The 12,968-nt window shown below is 40.8% G+C and overlaps 1 protein-coding gene across 2 annotated transcripts; it reads right to left on the bottom strand.

Moving 5' to 3' along the window:
• Positions 1–1,035: 1,035 nt before the first annotated feature.
• On the bottom strand, positions 1,036–12,484 carry LOC110973274 (protein YIPF6-like). Of its 2 annotated transcripts, none has more exons than XM_087132997.1 (7): positions 12,345–12,484; positions 8,491–8,613; positions 8,099–8,177; positions 7,385–7,427; positions 6,253–6,393; positions 5,239–5,396; positions 1,036–3,162 (listed from the first exon to the last, which is right to left on the bottom strand). In XM_087132997.1, the coding sequence occupies exons 2-7, from the start codon at positions 8,584–8,586 to the stop codon at positions 3,044–3,046; spliced, it is 636 nt and encodes a 211-aa protein (XP_086989123.1). In that variant the 5' UTR covers positions 8,587–8,613; positions 12,345–12,484; the 3' UTR covers positions 1,036–3,043. The 2 variants fall into 2 exon arrangements, with proteins under 2 accessions (XP_086989123.1, XP_022079656.2); XM_022223964.2 differs by lacking the exon at positions 12,345–12,484 and adding an exon at positions 9,732–9,859.
• Between the last annotated feature and the right edge of the window lie 484 nt (positions 12,485–12,968).

The following is a 12,968-nucleotide window of genomic DNA, read 5'->3' as shown; positions in this document are numbered from 1 at the left end:
TCGAGGCACAGATTGAAGCAGTGTTTCTGTGACTTCGTTGTGGACTGGTTGAAACTTGCAGAGGGCAAAGCTCGATCAACAAACCCACACATTCGTTGTCCCATCGAATTTTCTATCAGCATTTGCGAGCCAGTACAGGAATGCGATGGAAATGATATAAGCATAAAGGGAGTGCCGTAATTTTTTACCAGTGACGGGCATTTTGAATGGCAAGAAGCGGTGTTTCGAAATAATTCTCAACATGCCAGACAGCGACTTTCTGTTGTGCTTGTTCTCTCGCGATGGCTGCGGAAGCTGAGACAGGCATTCCGCTGGAACCTGAAGTCATATCTTTGATTGGTCTTTCTCCTATGGTGTTAATTACTGTCCTTGCACTGGCTGTGCGCCGCGTGCCCATCACCGAGGACAATCAAAACCAATTACTGTTTCGGGGGCCGCGTCAATAATATCAACGAGGTTTTGCCAATTTTAACCACAATATTGCTTCTTTCGCTTGCCTGTTCACGAAGATGTCGTTTTGGTGCACTAAATCTGTAATAAAACAAACCACAACGGCCCATAAGGACTGGCAGAGCTACAATGAGGCGCTCAAGGCCAGATCAGTGAACAGGCATCTTTAGTGGAAGTTGCTAGTTCCCCAATACCTCCTCGAGAAAATATTGCCAGCAATAGAGACAATCTGGGAGTAGGGCAATGTCACAGCGTGCAGAAGGAATAGCGTGGGGGGCTACATCTTTCGCCTGAAGGTTTAGGACAGGCATACACACCCTCAGTCAAACCTTTTCGACACCTAGGTCGATCTACTACAAGTCTACTATAGTACCTCACCGGAGCACACACAAAATGTTTTGCAATTTTCTCGTTCAGGTGGTTTCATGCGCCACGTCCACAACTTTGCTCCAGTTTTATTACTCACTGGGTTTTTGCAGCAACGTTAATTCTCGGGATTTGCTAGATCAGATTCTTGCTGTGACCGTAATGCAGTGTGGTATCCACAGGTTATGCAGATAAAGGCAATTCGAATACAGATGCGTGTACAAAGCATAAGCCCTTGGTTTATTTACTACACATTACATATTGCACAAAAGGTAACAAATGAACTAAATACACCAGTACATGTAAAATAAGTACCTTTTCCCTGAATACTAAACTGAATAAATTGTACTGACAAAGTTAATAAATTGAGGCTAATATTTTTTAAAACTCTATCAGATTTACACATGATATTATACGCTTGAGAAAGACATGAATATTCAATCTTTAATATCTTACATCCACGTACTGACACTCTTTAATGTCACGCAAGTAACTTGCAATTCTTAAGCACTACACACAGACATATTTCATCAGCTTACGAGATGTCCAAATGCTAATTTACCTTCTTTGGATATGACAACCACAGAAAAACTGTTAGGCCCCAAGTACACGTATAGCATAAGACCCAAAACTGGTTAATGACTGCATCCTACACACTTTCTACCAATTACAGGTGCCCATTAGCTCATGCACAAACTTCGCGCTATAGTCGCGTCGGGGTGCAACAGAATTACATTATAAACGCGATATATATGTATAAGCACCCCTCCTCGAAGGTCAGGGGACTTTAGAGAGTCACTTAGCACCATGAACCTGGTATCGACACTAGTACTCAATCCCACTAGTACCAGATTAGCAAAAATGCTATTGCAATCTCACGTACAAACAAGGGGGAAGTTCAGGTGAGAGCCACAGCCTGACCACCAGCCAACTAATGCACACGCGCAATACTGGCCCATTCAACTACCCAAGTCCAACTTATTTTACATAATTCAATCATCTTTCACAGTTTGTCATTCGTTGCATCTTTAGTTGACTTAAACTCTCCCATCTAGTAAAGTTATGTTCATGCCAAAGGTTCCCTCTGTATTTAATTATGAAAAATGTTACTCATAACCACTGATGCAACCATGCCTCAGGGCCTGGGCTAGGCTTCACGTGGTAGACTACATCACGGTATGATCACAGGCACGGTATGCACATGCATACTGCTGTCCGCATTGCCCACGTTCCAAGGTGCTAGCACGACCGAGCTGAATTCAAGCATTTTGTGACGAGGATTTTTTTTTAGAAAAGTTCTGGTGAATTTTCATAAAATTTTGTATTCATATTATTTAACTTGTGTATTACGATCAAATTACAGAATTTGTGAGAGGTTTTACAAAACGAATACTGCCCACTTTATCTCGTGATGTCGTAAAACTAGCCTCCCTTGGTTATTTCACGGAAAATAACAGAATGCTCAGTGGATCATCTCAGGAGGCCAGTACATGTGCACCACTCAAAGTAGCCAATTTTTTATGAAAAATTGAAGTGCACCCTCACTGGCATCACCTCAATTTTTGTATAAAAATTGAGCTCACTTGCTAAAGAACTTGTGCAAACTTGCAAACACATTGTGGGCCAGTCTTAAGGGGACTGCTGCTAAGCAAAAAATGGTTGCTCAATAACAAACACTCCTCTATTACTGAGCCCATGGGGGTGGAGTAAACTCAACCTGTTTGGAATGCTGGTACAGGTCCGACACTAAATAAAGTCAACTCTCATCACCCACTCCAAGCGGAAACAAAAGAGGGCGTGCTTTTAAATAAAACGGACAGTCCTTTGGTACAAAGTCACATCATAGTTGATGCAAAGCATGCCGAGTATATACGCAACAAATTTATTCTGGAATGTATGGTCTTCGCGTGCACGCCGAACACGTACAAGAACCCGGTTAGAAAACTTCGTACCAGACTGTCTTTCTTTTGCCAGTGAGGGTGCACTTCAACTCGGGCAGATGAGAAGATTGCTTGGGCCAACCAATTACATGTACCTTGCTGTGACCCAGAAGGACTGTAGAAATGCAAACAATGCAAGAGTATGGGGACCTGAGAATTTGCTCTTCATAACGATGTTTTATTGTGACAGTGCCCTCTATGATGAGAGTCGACTGTAACACCTTCCTATTGTGTCTGCCATATCTGTGAAAGGACTAATGAAACAGGATCTGCTACAGGTTGCAGACTCAGCCGGCGCTGCGTGAGATGATCAACCAGCCAATCACAAAGTAGAAGAGAAAGATGGGATAGACAGCCAGGAGCTTCCTGTGCTGTGGTTGGCTGTCGGCCAGGAATGCCAGAGATGCTGTTGAAATAAAACAAAGAGATGATGTCAGAAGGTAAACATCGCATACATGTATATTATTTGTTGAATCCCACAAAACAAGAATTAAGGCCACTTTTGAGTATTTTTGGTTTTAGTTCCTATTAGAAAGAGCAAACTGAGCTTTTTTCTATGATCAAGCATGATTTTGACACTGAAAAAAATAGGGAAAAGTTCCCTGCTGACCCCAAAAGTATAATGACTGCAGCAGAGAATAGTGAAAATGGAGGAAATAAAAGATTCCGAAATCCTGCTAAAATAGGAAAAGTTTCATGCCTGTATGGTGTATTGCTCCACTTGGCATCTTGATGGTAATGGTCATTACTGGTCCCTATTGATTTACAGTTAGCAGATGGTTTTAAAGGCCTTTAACTCGAATACAACTAGCAACTCATTCTTTTGGGTCAGGTCACTTTTTCACTAGCAAGGAAGAGAGCATTTAGGCATTGCCACAATACAATCTGCTCCTTGTAGACCAATCTGTAGACCAAGAACACCACTCAAAAAATTGGGTATGATTCCATTTAAAAAAAAATTAAATACCAGATAAAATGCGATGTTTAGAACTTAAACGGACAACCAATACTAGTACATTTAAAGTATGTGAGATTTTTCATTCATCTAAACCTTTTTAATGAGTGCAAACGGCTAATCGTTGTAAACCCTTAACTATCTTGAAAATAAAAACATGAAAATAAAAACAATGAAATTACAGTATCGCACGCTGCACCATCTTCCATCGCTGGTTACTATCAAAAGCATTTATAGCCACGATATTAAGTCGGATGGGACGAAACCAACGAAGACGAGTTCAGCTGTGAAGTAAGCTACTAACGCACGTACACGTGTGTGCACGGCACTGCACGACCCTCACTCATGCCTATTGAAAATCTCAAACACAATTGGGTGTCTACAACAAAAGGGCAGTACAAGCAAGGAGCAGCAACAGATCTGTCACGTGGTACATTAAAAGGAACCGTCTACTGGATGATCCAAAAGAAGAAAAATGGGCCAAGAATTGCCTTATTTCGGTGGAATGAAGCAAACAAAGTTATTTTCTGTAGATCTTTGGGAATTTGTATCATTACAAACACACAGACCACTGACGCTCCAAGCGGCTTTCTTTTTCCACTTGGTACCAAGGAACCGAATGCACTTGGCCACGCCCACTATTGTACATAAATCAGATTATGACCATGAGCCAAAATCCATATTTTCCCCAACATTCATGTCAATGGGTGTTACCTTGTTTGGAGTTTACTGTTTTTTGAATTTTTGGAAATAATGTTTGTCAAACTGTCAACAATGTTTTCGTTAGTGATAAAAGCATGACTTGAGTGACAAAAATAACACTCCTGGATACTAAAAAATACAAGAACACTGTGATTAAGCTTTCACGAAGTCAAAATAAATAACGTCTTTGATTCCATGTAAAGATTAATCCCATATTGGCATGGGTATTGAGACCAAAGATTCTATAACGCTGCATAGCGGTGCAAGATGGAGAACTCTGCCAGGAAGGTGTAATCACTATAAGCACCATTCGAGTGCACGTTAATACAAAGGTGCAGGCATACCAGGTGTGTGTGCCTGTCATGGCGCCTGCGCCTGTTGCATTAACATGCACTGCACAGGCGTATTGCTACCCAAATGGTGCCCATATGATTACAACGTTTTACGCGTATTCATGGTGAAGTTCTCCATCTTGTGCCGGTACGCGGTGCTATATGATCTTTGATTGTGACGGCTTGAATCCCGGGCCGATGGCTCCCTTGAGTGTGCACTTGCGACGTGCTGATCAGCAACTCGGCACCCGGACTTGCACGTTCATGTACGTTCTTGTCGAACTCCAGGAAATCCGCTAGACGAAAGCAATGCGGTTATTGCTCCATTAGCTTAGCGGTGGAATAAAAAGACCAGATTTTTAGGATTTTAAAAATTCTCGATATTTCAATATAAGAAAAAAGGCCCCATTCGCTATGAAAAAAAATCGCGGTTTCGATAATTATTGTGATACCAAACAGGCCTAAAAGAACCATGAAAATATCATTTGTTTACCAAATGTAGACCAGATGAAAGCACAGATGACAAGCACTAGTCGAATGATGAACAGCAAGGTGGAGTCCTCGCTAAGCATGATGAGCCGGCAGATGATGAGACTGAGGACTAAGGGTAGGATGCAGTAACCCAGCACGCACACACTCTGGAAGAAGGAACTGCGGTGGAAGAGGAAACAATGAAATGGAACTTTTGTAAGCTTCAACTATCACTCTGTGGGAACCAATAGTTGAGCTAGGGTACCCAAGCGTCTTCCTGACACCCCGTGGGTCATTTTAGACACCTTTTATTTCACTTCGAGTCAAAAGTGCACAGCCTGACTCAAATGTTGGCTGAGCCCGACTGGGAATTGTCTAAGGAAGACTGCCACCCACCACACTGTGTGGTCAACGGAAGGCACCACTAGTAATGAAGTCTGTGATGGGCCTACACCTGTGCTCTCAGGACATCCCATTTTGTTCATTTGTGGTCCTTCTTATGGGAGCCACATGGGGATTATGGATTCAAAACTCCATAGGAAACTGTGATGCATGACTTCATTAGTACAAAGCTCTGTCCTTGAAGTCCAATTGAAAGTAACAGAGGTTTTGGGCCTCACAGTTCTGAAGCAGGTGTAATATGGTACTGAAATGTGGGGGCCTTTAGGTGATAACTCAAGGGAACAAAGATCCTTTACAAACAGGATGCGCCAGGTATCAGCACTCATGGTACATTACACTTCACAGGACAGAGCTGCATGGCTTGGGTAAGTGGCATTGGTGAGAGGCATGGGTGTGGCTCGGATCTTTTTGGAATGGAGATGGGAGTTATCTCTGAGGTAATTTCAAGCAAATTGGTGATGTTCATCTCCTTCATTCTTTTCTTTCCTTTTTACTTTTCTCATTCCACCTTTTTTATTTCTCAACTTTTTTTCTAGGAGAGGCAAGTGCTCCCCATTTTCCTTCCTTGAGATGCCAATGGTCAAAACATCATTCTTAATCACCTCAGCCGGGTACTGCTTCATTAAATACTCACATGACTCCCCCGAGTAGCTTGGAGTTTAGAGCCACCATGATGGCACCGAAGGCAATGAGAGCAAATACCTCTGAGAACTGAGCTTCAATGGCTGTTCCCTTTGGCTCCTCGTCACCAGAACTTGAGGAATCTTGAAGTAGCCTGGATTTGAGAAAAATTGAATCATCTCATCAATAATGGTGATACATCAAAAGACACTGGCGCAATAGAAAACTAACACATATGCATTTTTTTAAGATGTAAATATTTGGCATTGATTGTACCCACTGGTAAATTCACGTGAACCAGCCCACTCAGCACGGCAAATTCAATTGTCAACTGGTAAGACACCTGCACCATTGTTAGCAGGAAGTCGTGGGTTCAAGGCCCAGCCAAGTGGGCTTGTGAATATTTCCACAAGTGTTCAAGTCAAATACATATTGATGAAGTGCAAAACAAATAATACAAAATATATATCTGGAGAATAACTATTTAACCCTTTTTATCAAATGCATGTCTAAAAGTTTTGAGACTATTCAGCAGCTCTTGGTCTCAGCTTTTTTGTCAACTAGTCCACTGAGCAACTTGACTTATTTTTACAACCAGCCCACAGAAATTTTCACAAGCGTAAACTAAGTCTGGCGTTTTGAACTTTATTTTTTCAATCTTAACGGTAGAGTCATGCTGTCAGAATTAAAACTTAAAAGTGGAAGATTCAAAATTGTTACAATCAATGGTATTAAACCACACAAATACTCCAAATTCACGGTGTTTGTAAACTTGGTGTTATTCATCTTCACAAATAAAACAAAAGACAGTTTTATAAAGGTAGAAGTTATTTCTCTAGACCAACGGGAAGTTAAAGAGTGCATTTTACAAGCCAATAGCAGTGTTTACTCAAATCTGTATGCCAGTCAATGTTTAGGCATGATTTGGTATATTACATACAAATTTGGAAATAATTTGCGTACAGTATATATTCCCTTCCTTCAACAGAACTGGAAGACCGCTATTGATATATTTGACCTGCTTGTCATTGTCAGTGTCCAGAAAAATCCACTGAACTCTTCAGCATCACTTCAAATGTGGCAAAAGTAACCACAAAACCCTAATTCTTTAAGTTGAGGATGGATGGGAAAAATATTTTACTTACATTGCAAACACTGTGCACAGCACGAGTGGACCCCACAGGTCCCCTGGAAAAATAAGAATCAATCAATTAATAAAACAAGAGGTCTGCGACAGGTATGTGGCACCTGCAAACTAAAGTCAAGATGATTGTTTCACAATTTGCTGATTCACAACCCATCAATTCCTTTCCATAATCCACCAGAGAGGAACACTTAAACATCTGAGCAGTTTGTTTTATATTTGAGCTGTCATTTGTTTTCTGAAATCTAGAAATACCGCTACTTCCTGATCTTAGTTCATAACTCTAAAAAGTTCAACTCAATTACCACATGCATGTAGCTTGTACTGGCATTTTAGTTTACTTTGAACAAAACTGCTGACAAGGACGGTGTGTGAGTTGATTATCTATCAGCATAGATTCCCCGCATGAACAAGAGAATGACTAGCTATCAACAACATCCCTCCAAGCCTTCAACCTGCATAAACTGGCTTATGTGCTTTTATGGCACACTGGAGGCACAGATAATTTTTATCTGACCATGTTCAAACTCCAAGCATTTTTGTGTGGTCACCAGTCACACAGCACAAATGGAGTTACACTTGTTGGTTCACCCTCTCTGTTTGCCAATGGGAAAGTACACACTGTAGTACCTGTGTAGACATCCCTTACTAAAACCCTTTATTTGGGGTTGGTAACAACCAGTATGGGGAAGCTTATCTTCACTAAGAAACTTACAATCTTTCAGGAGAGCTTTGCTCTGTTTTGGGTACAAGACGTGGAACAACTTCACTCCAACTGCTCTCAAATCTCTCATCTGAAAAAGCAAGAGGTTAACATAAGAAAAGCAGCCCAGAGTAAAATTTTCAAAAGCCACACCACTGTCAGGGAAATGTATTTAAGCAGGGTTGTTATTCAGTAATTTCTGCTATTTCACAAGCAAAATATTGAGTTGTTCATTGCAATAGACAGCAAATTGAGTCAGTGTGAAAAAAGCAAAAATGAAACACTGGCAGGAAAATGAATGAGCCCAGTTTTAGCAGAGTTCATTTGTAGTACTTTGTTATGCCAAAATAATGAGCTTTTTGTTGAAGACAATCTCAAAGAAGAAACCTTGGGTGGAAACTTACAACTGTAATTCTCACTGGCTCATCTAATGTTGATAGTTCGGAATCATCTTCAGAAGCCCCTGGTATTGTGATCTCTCTATCTACGGGATGCTCCATCTCCAAGTCAGTGAACTTTGTTCCTAACTGTCAAAAAGGTGGTAAAACCATGAAGTAATACAATTAATGAATTTACTTTCTGTCTCATAGTCACATTTGGAAGCCACCAGTGTTAAACAGTGTATCGACTGGAAGAGGGTTTTTTCCTAAAGATTAATGTATTTATTGACAGTATACAGTACATGTAAAAACAAACACTTTAAGCCAATGTTGTTACAATAAACGTGACTGGGTCATCCACACAAACATGAAATAGACAACTAAACTAAATGACTTCTATGGGCTTTGCTAATTGCTATGTACCTTTTTCTACATGTTTGGTATGACGTTTGAGCAGTTGAGTAGAAGATGTTTTAGCACACAAACTTCTTTACTTTCATTTTAAATTAAGTTCTGCTTTCCATTGGAGAAATTCCATTCTTTTCATCATTCATCATGGCGTAGATTTATTATTTTACATGTAACGTCTGATAAACATTCTGTAATGACTGATGCATGCACAGCAGTTGACATGAAGTTCAAACGTCCTGCTCATGCTAGCCAACTACTACATGTAGTAATGTACTGACATCGCCGGGTCCCTTATTTCGCCAGTTACTGTGAAAACCAATCAGACTTGATACCACGTAGTCTGACAAATTCTGTATCTCAAGGTTTCAGACCGCTCGAGTTCAGACCAGACACCAAACCAATTTCTGTGTGAATTACTCAGTATTTTCACTGCTAAATTTGACTTTTTATGACATTCTCTCACTTTCAGATGGCTAGTAGGTCACTGTACTGTAGACAAAATTTAGTTGCGTCCATATATATGGAATTCTTTCCACAAAGGGGCAATGTGATTCTCCATTCTTTTGAGATTTTTTTCAGAGAAAACGTTTATAAGTTCTCATCACACTAATGTACATGTACATGTATGTAGGAAGTATACGAGTGTTAGCGCCCTCTTTATTTTGCGTACGTTGAAATTTCATGCAGATATTGCAATACACAGTGCACATAATGCCAACCGCGGTTCGTTTCTGTAGCCAGCCTTTGTTTGACGTACGATCTTACAACCTAAATGAAGTTTGATATCTTTAAATCACTTCTGCTCACTAACAAATACATTCATATACACTGCACCATCCAAAAAATAAACAAACCTTTTGCGATGGCTCCATTGTTGCGTCTGACATTATTGGCCAAATTCGGCCAAAATGTCCCGCATGTGTCGCGTCTGAACTCCAATGTCAGATCATCCGTTTGTGTATCAAAATTGTCAGATCAGAGCACCAGACTACAAGTTGATCGTCCTCTGTTTCTGAGCTGGGCGCCTTATACCCAATGGATTAATTTTGTTGATGTACCCATGTAAAGTGCGCAGCGCGGCCCCAGCCCAGCGTGGCGCATTTCGAATTTTTCGCCTCTAGTTCCTTCCAGAGGAATATATTTATCTTAAATTTCACAATTTGTTCATAAATCTCGAGTTTATGGACTCGCTACCAAGCTCACAAGAAATTTTATTTGGGCCTAATTTTCCGATTTTTTTGAAGTGCAAAATGACCTCTTTTAAAATGCGCCCTAGTAAATAGGAAACTGATTTCCCTGCAATTTGTAGTCTAGTTCGTAAATGAATGTAATAACGATTTGCTGGATTTTATTAATTTCACGAAATTCTTAAATGTTTTTCTGAGATTCTTGGATTTTCTAAGATTTGTTCAAGTGCGCCCCCTAAAGGAAAACTCAGCTAAATTTGTGCCGATTTTGTTTACTAGTGCTCCATGGGAGAATTTCATATTAATAATAAGTGAAAGACAAATCGAAGCTCAGCGTACTCATATTTGTGTTAAACGGGACCAGGAAAAATATAAATCCTTGAAATTGCCCCTCTGTGTTTCACACAACCTTATTTTCATTTTTTTTGTTTGCTATTTAGGCCCATCTGTATTTTGGAACCTTTTTTACTATTATGCATGAATTTGTATATTCATGAGCAAAACTATTGTCGGACCCTGTTAGAATGCCATTTGAAGATGTTGAGTCCGACTAAGTGTCATTCCCACGGAAGTGTGTTGACCACAACACACCCCTCTCCAAGAAGGCCGGACGGGAGAAACCATCTGCCTAATTAGTCATTTATATGTTTCCACTTTTCCCGTGGTTTTCCTTTTCCGGCTGACCATATGTTTTCTTGGCCAATCCATCTAAGAAGTGGGCGAATAACCTTAAACTGACTATAAAAATTGAGACCACATCCTGGTACGTGATCTTGAGAAAGTCCTAATTACGAAAGATGAGATTATTCCTTACCCAAGAAAATTTAGTGACTAAAGACCATACTGCATCAATTCTTCCGAGCACATGGCCCACCGGCTATAAGAGGCCCAGGTCGCCCTGTCCTCCTCAGAAGCGATCTGAGACCTGATGAGAAGGCTGTGTCCAAGTGCTGTCTGCACTTTGCTTGTTAGACAAAAGTTGTCGAAACTTTTCTCCTTCTCAACACTGACCCGTGTGCTCTGTTGGTGCAGGGTACTTGCCCATACGCCATGTCGCTTTGGGGAGCCGACCCGGTTCGTCTCTCTACCGTCTTTCACTCAGACCTTTTTCCCCATCATCATGCTGGATCTGTGAGTCTCTTGACCTAGCGAAGGACTACCAAGGATTTGGAGCTGCACCCATGTTCCATGGTCAAGTTGGATCAAGCAAGATCAAGATCACAGCTAAGCCTGATTTAGTTTTTTTGTTGTTAATTCTTGATTGTATAAGGGATTGCCTTTTTTTCTGTATAAGTCATTTTGGTTCCTTTTCAAGTTATTGATTGGATTGCTTTGAATCCTGTGTTTTGATTTAAGTGTATGTTTTAAATTGCCTGTCCATCCATTGTTAGTATTTCTTGTATATCGCCATGTACTTTGAGTGATTGTATTTGTAGTGTATTCTAGCAATAAGATTATTTGAGGATCAACATAAGAAGCTGTCCGTTTGGATTCTTTCGAGCAGATTTTCCTTGTAAAACAAATTATCGGACCGGCACAGGTCTCGACTATGACAATCGAGAGCCAACCTGTGACACTATGATGTAATTGGAGGCACTGACCTTCAATGTTGCATGGCAAGGATTGCTTGTTTTTACTTCACATTCACAGATTTCAATTTCCTATGGCAATTTATTGTACTGTAAGTATACGGCAATGAGCCAGCGAGCAACCTTTTCTCTGGAAGTTTTTAAAGAGTAAAGGTGGTTCAAGAATTTAAGAAAAATTCAGTGGATTGATCTTTTACCTAATACCATGATACGAGCTCACCCAAATCATCATTTGATACAAGTACAATGTAACTGATCATGACCGGCGACACATGTGTTTATGGCTAAGTGGATAAGAGGCAGTGCTTTTGGGGGGGTGTCTAAAGATAAAGTGGCCTCAGGATTCTACATTCTTCCTCTCGGTCTCTGGACCACTGTACCTCTAAATGAGGAAGCAAGAGTGTAGCCATGCAGGCTGTAATTGTTGTTAGGGCCGAGCTCGACCAGCACTTTACCTGGGGTGACTTCTAGGGGTACCCGGGAGTGCAAGTATTTTTGTCCAGGAAGCACTGAACGCAAATGACCGGCCTTATAGTTTTTATAGTTTTTGTTCATTTCAGTTGGAGGGGGTTGGGGGCATCAGAGGGCACAGACGTCTTTAGGGGAATTAAGTACATCTACACGGAAGGTCAATTGTATTTATCTACAAACTCAGTGGCTTGCTACTTGTATGTACATGACTCTACGTTACCTGCTATCCGTTGATTGGCTGCTCATACTTGACCTGTCATCAAGGGGAACCACTTCAAGTGTGGACACAGCACTTTCCCTTGGTTAATGGCCGCAACCATTGGACTGTGTGCCACACACACGAACGTACGTGACAAAGTTTTGAGTGATGGTGCACAGACAAAAGATTCTGAAGAAGAAGTGTGTACCGAACTTACTCAGGTATTGTTTTACATTTTCAATCAAATCTACAAGGAAAAGAATGATGAGCATTTATGAAATTACCCTGAACCCGGCGTCTGACATCTTTCATTTTCGTCGAGCACAGACTTATTTTAATCAGATTCAAAATGAACAAACTCACGTACGTGGTGCTTGGTGGCTATAGCTTACCAAGTTTCTCCTGATAATGAATGGGAACACAAGCTTTTTTCAGTCCGAGGTCAAGGGAGTCAGGTATAGAATTTAGGCCTACAGGTGGTATTGGGAGTGCTTTTGGAAGCAGTATCCGTTCTGGTTGGATGTGAAGCATTTCAGTAGCGTGAAATTCATTCTGCAGATGGTCAGATGCTATGCTGTATGAAATAAAACAATCCTGGAGTTATTTCGGAGGTATTCTTTGAAAGGAAAAAAAACTGCTTTGTGG

The sequence above is a fragment of the Acanthaster planci genome, linkage group LG02, assembly GCF_054643075.1.
Source record: "Acanthaster planci isolate LZ-2023a linkage group LG02, COTS_SCS, whole genome shotgun sequence".
NCBI lineage: Eukaryota > Metazoa > Echinodermata > Asteroidea > Valvatida > Acanthasteridae > Acanthaster > Acanthaster planci.
This window is presented reverse-complemented; position numbering and strand designations above follow the sequence as displayed.